General features: G+C 44.2%; 1 protein-coding gene across 1 annotated transcript in view; it reads right to left on the reverse strand.

The window, feature by feature from the left end:
* Positions 1-10914, reverse strand: part of LOC149348504 (uncharacterized) — a 28300-nt gene that overhangs the window by 12182 nt on the left and 5204 nt on the right. The window contains exons 5-7 of the mRNA XM_089541778.1: positions 9922-10041; positions 3069-3297; positions 1559-1718 (exon numbers count right to left, since the gene is read on the reverse strand). Of these exons, the coding sequence (XP_089397904.1) occupies positions 1559-1718; positions 3069-3297; positions 9922-10041 (509 nt within the window). The remainder of the gene's footprint in view (positions 1-1558; positions 1719-3068; positions 3298-9921; positions 10042-10914) is intronic.

A 10914-nucleotide genomic window follows, 5' to 3' on the forward strand; every position in this document is an offset into this window, starting at 1 on the left:
CAACACCAAAATCCAGCTATTATTACCATCATAAACACCACAACGACGCCCACTGCAGTGCATTGATTTTTTCCGCTTATCAGGGGGAAGGAGCAGTACTGCTATGGTTATTTCTTCGACTTTCCACTGGATGGCCAGATGTCTGAGAGTTTACTGTCAGTTTGTTACCGGGGTTTTCTGTTCAATACTCCATTTACTAAGAATTGGTCTCAACGTTTGAGTACAGACGTCGATAAAATTGCCTGAGCGGGAGATGTGGTGATGGTGCTGTTGGTCTCCTTTCTTATCTGAATATCATCGTAATATGAGAACCTCTTGAACGGCGCTGTTGAGAACTGGCGCATAAAACCATCGCGCAATATTGGCGGCAGCAACTGCTTTTAGCTTTTGAAGGCTCGAAAGCGGCCAGAACGCACGACTTTCCTGAGCGGCGCCATTGCCCCTACTCTTCGACTTCCGAGTTTCCGAGTTTGTGTACGTGTTTGAGCTTGGCCTTGCTGTGAATAATGTATTGGTGGACCGTCGAGTTTGGATATGATTTTGAAATTCACATTCAGAAGTCGACCTATGCACGAGTAAACACAGTATCTTGGCTTTAAATAACGTCCATGGTACCGATGTTGTGTTGTAGATATTTGAGCGTGAGTGTAGGGTGAATTCCCGGTGAAGCCGCGCAAAACGATTGGCAGGTAACGGTGGGGCAAGAAATACCGAACTGCGCAGGGAAACAGAAGGTGGTTGTTCACATCACTTATAATGCATCAAACCAATCGGATCATAATGAGGATGAAAACTTTTTACTGGAACAAAAATCAGTGCTCAGCCAACCCGTTCCGGGAGTCCAATTGGGTCTTGCAGCTGCTCTAGCTGGTGAACTCCTACTGAACTTTTGCATCTCAGCACGACAACTCATTAGGGCACATTGTTTAGGTGTAAGTATTTCACAACTTTAATTCCAAACCCAACCACACGGAGTTCTGTCGAAGTTGTTCTCGTTCATGGCCCCTTCTCAGTTTCTCTATTCTTTTCTTCTTCTACCTGCCTCCCGACTCCTAGGTAGCGCTACTGACCGGAAATTGACAACCGAAATACCTAAAAACTAATAATAAGGCTTTCCGGATCTCTTTCCTTCCGTCAACTGGGCCTTAGGTGACATTTCAGTAGACGTCATGTTTTACAGCATTGCCTGTTAGTAGATCTTACCCAAGTTTTACTGCAAGCAAAGAAAATAAAAAAAAACAAGGGTGCGCTAAGGCTGAAAAAAATTAGCGTTATTCACTCTTCACCGTTCTTTGTTCTTTTCCGCGTTTTTCCGTGCGGCGACTGCATATGTCGCTTATGACGCCTTATGCCATCGTCAGGAAACATTTTCGCAGTTTTTCTAGTCTTACCCCACATGCGAGGCTTAGCGTGCAGCCCGGGTATCCACTGAAACGGCGACCATAACTACTGACATCTGCATACCATTGGTCAAACGAGTTGCTCGCGTTACCGTACATGTGCTATCGTACTGAGGCAGGAAGGTAGGTAGGAGCGGGAAAGTGCTGAGTATACTAACGTTGAAGAGATCCAGGGTGGCCTTGATGTTCTCCTCTGCGGAAGACTGGGACGTGTCGGCGTTTAGCACGCCGAAGTGGAAAATCCCCTGTTCGTGGAATGGGGCAAGCGCTTCCGTTCCGTTCGCACCTGACAGCACAGCTTCGGCGACCTTGGCGTATCTACACAGGTGAATAAGACGCGCAAGACGCACGGCGCCACTAAGAAAAGCAGTGGGCGATGAGTAAGGTGAACCGTACAGAGGCTTCTGTGGGGTTCATTTTCGCATAGATTTATCATCTCATTTATCTTAGCCGCCCAAGGGCGGTCCGACCTCTAAGTTCTGTGAAGTGTCCAGAGGCACAAAGTACACTGTGGCGCTAAGCACACGGTGGCATTAGGCACTAGGAGGAATTCTCAAGAGCAAGGTGCTCTATTGGTTGGAAAAAAAAGAGCGTTTCGTCTGTCTTGCGTACATTTGTGCGAATCGTAACTCTTTATGCCATTTTCGCACACTGGAAGGGATCTTTCACACTGCAATGAATTTCACAGTATATAATGGTTAACATGGGCCTGACATAAGCCACATGGATTCCAAAGAAATCTCTAGGTGCAGAGGCGAAACCCAGGACTACAGCCTTATCAGGGCGGCCGCCTTAAGAACATAGCTGTCCACATGGCTAGCAAGCATACAGCGGGACTAAGCATCATTAGGAGACAGCTAGAGAAGCAGGTAAAAACAAGTTCTGCTGGTTTTGACCCTTGTCAAGATTGAAGTCTCAGTCATGGTTTTACAACCTTTTCCCGAAACCTTCATGCCCATGTAGTTCGCATTTTTGGGGCCACAAAGCATAAGACTTCATCCCTTGACCAAGCATGTCACAGTCACGGTGCCCTGAGGCGAAATAGGCGCCTCCTAATTCTTAATAGTCAGATCACATTGATGAGATGTAGGAAGGGCAGCAATTCAATTTTCTTTTATGGCATGGAACAAATGAAATAACAAATATTACTGCTATTGGCGGTGAACCTGCACTACTACTGACTGCTGCAACCACGACTAAGACTATATCGATATCATTTGTACTAGCACTACTACTACTACTATGTACACTACCACTAACAAACCACTTTCAGCACTTCTACTACTAAGACTTGCCACCACTGCTGACACCTCGACTACCAGTACTATTATTGTCCACCGTTGGTACTGCTCCTAATATATAGACCGCGGTAAACTTCCGTTATAAAGTAAGGCTTTTAAAAAGTCGACACGTGGTATACTTTTTTTCTGCATGTTTTGCATATTCCAACCTGTTTACGGTATGTTTTCCTGTATTTTCTTGTTCTATCAACGAGCTTTAAAGTTGCAACAACACTTTCGTGTACAGAGTGCATAATCGGGCCCGGGTGCGACTGTACAACTCGTTTCAGTGAGGCCGATTATGAGCATGACATCAGGTCCACGACGCATGCTCCATCGTGCAGGTTGATGCATAATAATAAGCGTGTAATGAGAACAGTGGACTCACTCGAAGTCGAAGGCGACGCCGAACTCCGACCCCGCCCTCTCGCCGGCGCGCCGCATGAAGTTCGAGAGCCGTTCGCTGGGGTCTGCGCCCAGCATGTCGCGTTCCTGATACCCGAGGGCCTCGTAGAAGATGATGGAGCAGTAGCCGATCGGGGGCAGCACGATCCAGTCGGAAAGGCTGTCGGCGCCCAGGGTGCACAACACAGGCATCGGGTCGCAGATCACGTGGGCTGCGACGGTGAATAGGGAAAGATTGAGATGAGCGCACATAGCGAATACGGGCGACAGTAATAGGTCAACTTGTTACCAAGGAGAGCAAAACGGAGGACAGAAACGAGCAAGGAAGTATGCAGAGTAACCATTCTGTGAGAGCTGCACAATCCTGATAAAGCAATACATAGCGATTGCCCTGTACAAACACAAGGTCCTATTGATTTGAATATCCGCCACATATGCTGAAGGTGCGGGAGTTTATCACCAATGCCTTCGATACACCCGGCATTAAAATGAGTACAAGCTTCCTCCTGACATGGGGCTCGGCTCTCTTTTGAATGAAACCTTTGGGAAAAGAGCCTTTAATGAAACCATTGCCTGGACGAGTCGGCGACTGTTTCACCGTCGAAAAGCTTGAGGCTATTTCTTGCAATAAACCCTAGTTTGTGTCTCTATCCTTTGCGGGGGTTCAGTAGTAATCGCGTTCGGCCGCTGGTCCCGAGGTCTTGGGGTCGATTGCCGTTCGTGGTGGCCGCATTGAAGAGGAGACAAACTAAAGAAAAAACTACGCGCTTTTTTTCTGCGCGATGTCAGCCTCTATAGAGTAAAGAACCCAAGGTTGTCTCAAATAATTCACAGCCCTCCCCCGGCGTCCTCATAGCCCAGGTGTAGCTTCGGGATTGTAAACCTCTTCATACCACATATCATTTCTGGTTTCGCTTATACGCCTCTTGGCAGTTTGCAAAGTGACAGGATTCGAAGGCGCATGCTCTTTTCGAAGCAATTTACACATTTATTTATTTATTTATTTCGTGTACCCTCAGGGCCAGAGGCATTATAGAGGGGAGTGGTTACAAATATTTAAGAAAAAAAAAATGTACAGTGCAGCAAACTAATTAGTAATACAAAAATGATTGCTCCTAGTTATACATTATTAGCTGTTGGGTTCTTGGTGTGCTGGTTAATAGTATATAATACACAAAATACACAAAATACAGCGCAGCAATACAGTGAAAAACAAACAAACAAACAAAACGCTCGTACAAAAAACAACAAGAATATAGAATTAAAAAAAAAAGATGATGCTCCTACTTATACAAAGTTTTCTAATGCTGTTTTGAAGCGTTGGTTGTCAGTAATGGTAGCGGTAGATGCAGGAAGGTGATTCCACTCAGCAGCTGTGCGCGGAAGAAATGACTGAAACATGGCATTGGTTTTGCAAAATGGAATTCCGACTTTGTTATTGTGATCTAGCCTTGATGAAATGTATTGGGGAGGGGAGATCAGTTCGTGGCGAAGTGAAGGATGATAAAATATCTTGTGAAAAAGTGAGAGTCTAAGGGCTTTACGGCGAGATGCTAAAGATGGCAGGCTGAGATTTAATTTCATTGCAGAGATGCTGGCAGTTCGGTTATAATTACATACTATAAAACGAGCAGAATTATTCTGGACCATTTCTAATGAGTGAATTAGGTTTTGTTGAAAGGGATCCCACACTGCTGCAGCATACTCTAGCTTTGAGCGGACCAGTGTCTTATATAGAAGTAGTTTTAGGGAAGAAGGTGCCTTAGAGAAATTACGTTCTAGATATCCCAGCATGCGATTAGCATTATTAATTACGTAAGAAGTGTGAATGGACCAAGTGAGGTTGCTAGTAATATGGATACCAAGATATTTGTAAGAAGGAACAGGATCTAGAGGGACATTATTAAGGTAATAGGAAGGTAGCTGGCCGGATGTTCTTGATACACGCAGAAATTTACATTTTTTGATGTTTAATTCCATTGACCATGATTGGCACCAAATACAGATAGCGTTAAGGTCTGATTGAAGAGAAGATATGTCATCGTCGCAAATTATTTCCCTGTAGATGACGCAATCATCTGCGAATAAATGAATGTTAGAGGAAACACAAGAGGGTAGATCATTAATGTAAATTAAAAAAAGTAGAGGACCAAGTACCGACCCTTGAGGTACGCCGGACTGTACTTTACTTGGCTGCGAGGTTGAGTCATTAGCAGAAACAAATTGCGAACGGTTAAAAAGAAAGCATTCGATCCAAGCAAGCAGTTTGGGATCAATGTTAAGTTGATGTAACTTAAACATTAGAAGGTTATGGCATACTTTATCAAATGCTTTCGAGAAATCTAAAAATATACAGTCGGCAAGTGAACAGCGGTCAAGGATGACGTTTAGCTGATGCGTGAATGATACTAGTTGTGTTTCACATGAATAAGTCTTGCGGAAGCCATGTTGCGATGGTGAGAAAAATGAATTAGATTCGAGAAAGCTAGCTAGATTTGAGGCAAGGACATGTTCTAGAATTTTACATGGGATGCAAGTGAGCGAGATAGGCCGGTAGTTAAAAGGACAATGCTTGTCACCTGATTTATGGAGTGGGATCACCTTCCCTACCTTCCATTCAGCCGGCAAAGAACTTTTTTCGAGCGACTGCTGGAATATCTTTGTTAGAAAAATGGAAGAATAACAGCTCGTGTTTTTCAAAAATTTCGCGTTGATTAAATCGTGCCCAGGAGCGGAAGATGGTTTTAGAGATGAAATTATTGATTCGATGCCTTCTGCTTCAATGGTTATGGGAAACATTGCTGGATGAACATTGTTGTGCGTAGATTGGGGCGTAATATTGGTAGTTGAAGAAAAGTTGCGCAGGAAAACTTCGTTAAGTACAGACGCACATTCGTTAGCTGGAATAACATTGGAAGAGCTGTCAATCAAGGTTATCATGTCATCCGCTTTGGGGTTAATCACACGCCAGAATTTTTTTATGTCGGTTTTAAGCATTGATGGCAGGGTATTATGAAGAAAGTTATTCTTTGCTTGTTTAAGCGCGGTTAAATACTCATGGGCTGCCAGTTTGTATTTAGTCCACCGTGTTATGCTAACAGAACCTTTCGCAGATTTGTAGAGACGCTTTTTTTTATTAGACAAGCGCTTGAGACAGGTGCTGTACCATGGAGCGTTATGGTTACAGACAAGGGTGCGAAGTGGGATGTATTTGTTTGTTAATTCAGCAATTTTGGACGAAAACATATTCCAGTTAGACTGAACACTACGGCAGTCAAAGTCTTGTAGAAAGACGTCAAGGAAGACTGATAACTCAGTATTAATGGCTTCAAAATTAGCTTTTGCATAATTTCGAAACGGTTTGAATTTTTTAACGGTTTTTGGTCGCAAGATATTCAAGTTGAATGAAAGGGCCGAATGGTCGCTCAAGCCGGGTAAGTACGTGATGTCGGAAACAAGATCAGGTTGCGCTGTTAATACAAGGTCCAGTGTGTTTGCGACAGATTCCATAATTCTTGTAGGCTGCGTAACAAGTTGTGAAAACGAAAAAACAGAGCACATTTCTAAGAACTCATTGGCTAATGAAGAAAAAGGCTGTAAGGTTGGAGATCCAGTGTTCCATACTATATTTGGTAGGTTAAAATCGCCAAGCAGAAATAAAGGTAACGTGGGATAACGGCATGTAACGATGTTAATGATATCATGTACCTCATTTACGAAGTTAGATGAATGGTTTGGGGGGCGGTAACAAACACCAATGATTATCTTCTGGTGGTTTAGTTCAACGATGGCCCAAACCATTTCTAAGTCAGTAGATACATGAATACACTGGGATGCAAGATCTTTCGAAATGGCTAAGAGCACGCCGCCTCCCTGTCGCATTGTTCGGTCACAACGATAGAGTGAAAAACGATGAGCGGTCTGAAAAAGTTCGTGATCTTGAACCTGTGAATGCAGCCACGTTTCTGTAAGCACTAAAATATCGGTATTGCAAGTATCTAAGACGGAAGTTAAGGAAGCGCGTTTATTCATGATGCTACGAATATTAGTAAAAAAAACTGATACGTGGGACGCGTCTTGTCCACTTCCCCTCGCGCTTTCCTAACTTGGGACGTGTTCACAATCAACATGCTCGCCGCTATCTCGTGGTTCGTACGCGGCATTTTCGCTGATGGTGTCTGTTGCCGGGTCATAGACGAACTGTTTTTTATTCATGACTAGTTTAGTGTATCTTAACTGGAAAGTACATGGTTGGGGCTGGCTTTTAGCGTACTCAATGAGTTTTTTTCGGGCATGGCGTGTGGCGGGCGAAAAATCTTCGGAAATAGAGACATCATTTTCTTTTAGCTTTGCTCGCGCGGAAAGTACTTTGTCTTTTGTTTTCGTGCTGGCGAACTTGACAACAATTGGGCGACACTTATCGGGCGTGTAGCGACCTATGCGATGGGCGCGTTCTATTGCTGTGTCAGGTAGGCTGTCGATTGCTTCGGCTAGTGCTGCCCTTACGTTCGACTCCGACTGTTCCCATGATTCGCGAGAATCAGGGATTCCATGAAAAATTAAATTATTGCGTCGAGATCTATCCTCAAGTTCGTCAACACGCAGTTTTAAAGAGTCGAGCCGATTTGTCTGGACCTGTGCTGACACTTGAATTCCAGCAATGTCATCATCGAGACGGTCTAATACCTTTGTTTTTTCTTCAAGATTGTCTAACCTCGTCTGGATTGCCTCAATTTTGGTCTCGATGTTCTTTTGACCAACCTTAATTGCCTTAACGTCGCTAACCAACTCGGCCTGGCCCTTAGCGGATTCTACAGATCGTGCCTGGAGGTCCTTTAATAGCCGAAAAAGAACTTCCATCTGCTCCGAAGGATTGGCGGGCAAATGTTGCAGTTCAAGTAATGCTTCAGTATTACGCGTGGTGGGCCCCGGATTAGTCTCTACATCATGTACGGCTGAACAATGGGCCGGGCCAACCTTCTACCAGTTTGAGGATCCCGTTGGGTAACCGATGGCTGTTAGAGTTTACCCATCCCCTCGCCAAGCCTGTCCGCTGCCTATAGTTCTCGTGTGTCTTACGCCTCGCACTTTCCACCTGTCACTATTTTTTACCATTTAGTCCAATCTAAGTGTGAATGGAAGCTGCGCGATTCGGTATTGGTTAATAGTGGTGCACCATTGGTTAATGGTGGTGCACTAAATGGGGCTTGTCTTTAAACAGCGCTAAATGTCAGTATGTGTCATTTTCCCGTAAACGTCTTCCCGTGAGATCAGATTATAATTTGGACGGGCTACCGCTTGAAAAGGTTCAACATTGCAAGTATCTAGGGGGTCTATTTTTCAGAAAATTTGAAATGGAACCGACACATAGAATATTTAACCTTAAAGTCATCTAGAACGCTTAACCTCATGAGACGAAATTTTCGTAAAGCCCCCACAAAAGTAAAAGAACAGCTATACGTCACTAATGTTCGTCCAGTACTCGAGTATGCTTGTGCGGCATGGGACCGTCAACCGTCAAAGCTCTTACCTTGTGGAAAAACTTGAACACATCCAAAACCGCGCTGCCAGGTTTGTTTCTGGCAACTATAACTTCGGTAGTAGCATCACATTAGTTAAAGAAAACCTTGGGTGGAAAACACTGGCTCACCGGAGACTAACCGCAAAATTTTTTTCCAGATATACTCTGATCTCACGGGAATAAACAAGAGCTTGTACATTCTACCTCCACATTTTACCTCTGAACGCCGTGATCATAACTTGAAAGTTCTTGTACCGCGATGTCGAACTGATTTGTTTCGTAATTCTTTTTTCCTCATACTTCTTCACATTGGAATAGGCTTCCCAAGAGCATAGAACAATGTAAAACGAATAAACATTTTCACTCTTTCCTGGCGGCCAATCTGTCGTAGAAGCTTTCCACCCCTTCAGAACTTGTTTTCTCTGATCGCCATTTCAGTGATGTGTTACTATTTTTATTTTAGACAAATGTGCCTTATTGTTTATTTTCAATATTTGTGACATGCTCATTTTAGGTATATGTCTACTGTTATGGTCTCCCCTGCTATAATGCCCCTGGGCGCTGCAGGTACTTGTATGAAGAAAAAAAAAAAGAGAGCACGAAAATATGTTGGACGAGGCGAATAAAGACAGAGGTCGAATTCTTGGCGGAATCCAGTCTGCACCTCTAAATTGTGTGTTTTCACCTCTGGGACAGACCTATTTTGGAATTTACTACGGCCGCCTTCCAAATGATCAAGGGGCATCGACACTGGCAGGAGATAAAAAATTCTGCGTGCAGTGGCAGTTTGATGTTTCGTTAAATGGAAACTGAAAATAAAGCTCGCATGAAAGTTAGTCTTTCAAGGAAAAAAAATAGGTGCTTTTCGCCGTTGGCAGGGCAGCGAAAAGCAGCAGCACTACGTCGAGTAGAAATACCAACTAAGAAAGCGCAGCCTATTTGCAGTAACTAATCCCGATCACATGTATTCTACATCGGCCACTATAGGCAGAATATAAGTTTGAGCCTTTACAAAACAAAATAATATTGTACGCAGTAATTATAAGTGCTCACCTTGAAGGCAGAAAATTTATGCTTGGTTGCTTGAACTCAAGGTGAAATATTAGCAAGACCAGTTAAATCATATTCACCTACCATCCCTGTCCATGAGCCGATGGATGAATTTGGAGGTCTTGCGTTTGCTTTAATTAGCCCCAAAAGAGGAAACGATAATAATCTAAGAGAGCATCGGAGGCCTCATAATTAGATATTTTAAGACACAATATGATCCTCGAGCGCGAAATACAGATAAGGGTTGCTTGCTTGTGAAACCCACGTTTTTCGCAGAGGAGCGGTGCCCGTTGTTTCAGGCGTAGAGCACTCCTCGACGTGGTGCGGGCCAAGTGATTGCCGGCTTGCATTTCTGAGAGGTCGGATCCGGACTGCTGGAAAAAGCCTGCAGCACCAAGACGCGGGGACGGAGTGTCATCCGCAAGCAGAGTGGCAGTTTTTAGCCTTCCACACTGAATTGCACCCGCCACGAACATTGGCGATTTGTACTCTTCAAAAGAAAAAGTCTGAACATACCAACTGTAGAGTCCAAAACTAAAGTGTCCGGAGAAAACATTCATGCATGTGTGACACGAATGCAAAAGCTCACTAGGTATGCTGGAAGGCACTGTTTTACTCTATTTAGCTACATCGAAGCAAGCACGGCAACTTTAAAAGATTCATCTCTCCTCCCCCTTTAGCTCACTCTAAATCACATCCCTGATGTCATTATGATCGAAAGTTTGGAAGGAATATTTGTGCAGAGGTTTTCCTGCGGATTCAAAAGCACCGCCGTCGGTGTGATGTGCCACAAGAGAGAGAGAGAGAGAGAGAGAGAGAGAGAGGGAAAATAGACGGAAAGGCACCCTACACTTGGGGAGGGGAACAAAGGTGAAAAAACAAAAAAGAGTGGCAATGAAATGAGTTTTTCAGCTGTACATCGACCACCATGTCAAGGGGACAGAGGGCTCGCAATAAAAACTTCACTTCAAGATTATGGACGGGAATACAACCCAGAGTCTTTTAAGCATCTTAGGACTACTTTCACCACTGTCCTTTGTGTGGAAGGTTGTGTCCAAGGCCCCAGAACCTTGTACTCTGTTAGGGGACGCGAGTCCAAGTGGTAGAGAGTAGCAGTCAGGAAACCGCGCTCTAAAGTGACCAACTGGCGCCCGTTCAATTTGATAGATTTAGTAATCAGTTTAATAGATTGGCGGCAAGTTCGGCGTAGCAGCCACCATGTGCGTAGGCCAGAAAAGCGAAGAAACTCTGTGCGCTT

Source organism: Amblyomma mixtum, chromosome 4, assembly GCF_055824585.1.
Source record: "Amblyomma mixtum isolate Tamu chromosome 4, ASM5582458v1, whole genome shotgun sequence".
In the NCBI taxonomy this organism is placed as follows: Eukaryota; Metazoa; Arthropoda; class Arachnida; order Ixodida; family Ixodidae; genus Amblyomma; species Amblyomma mixtum.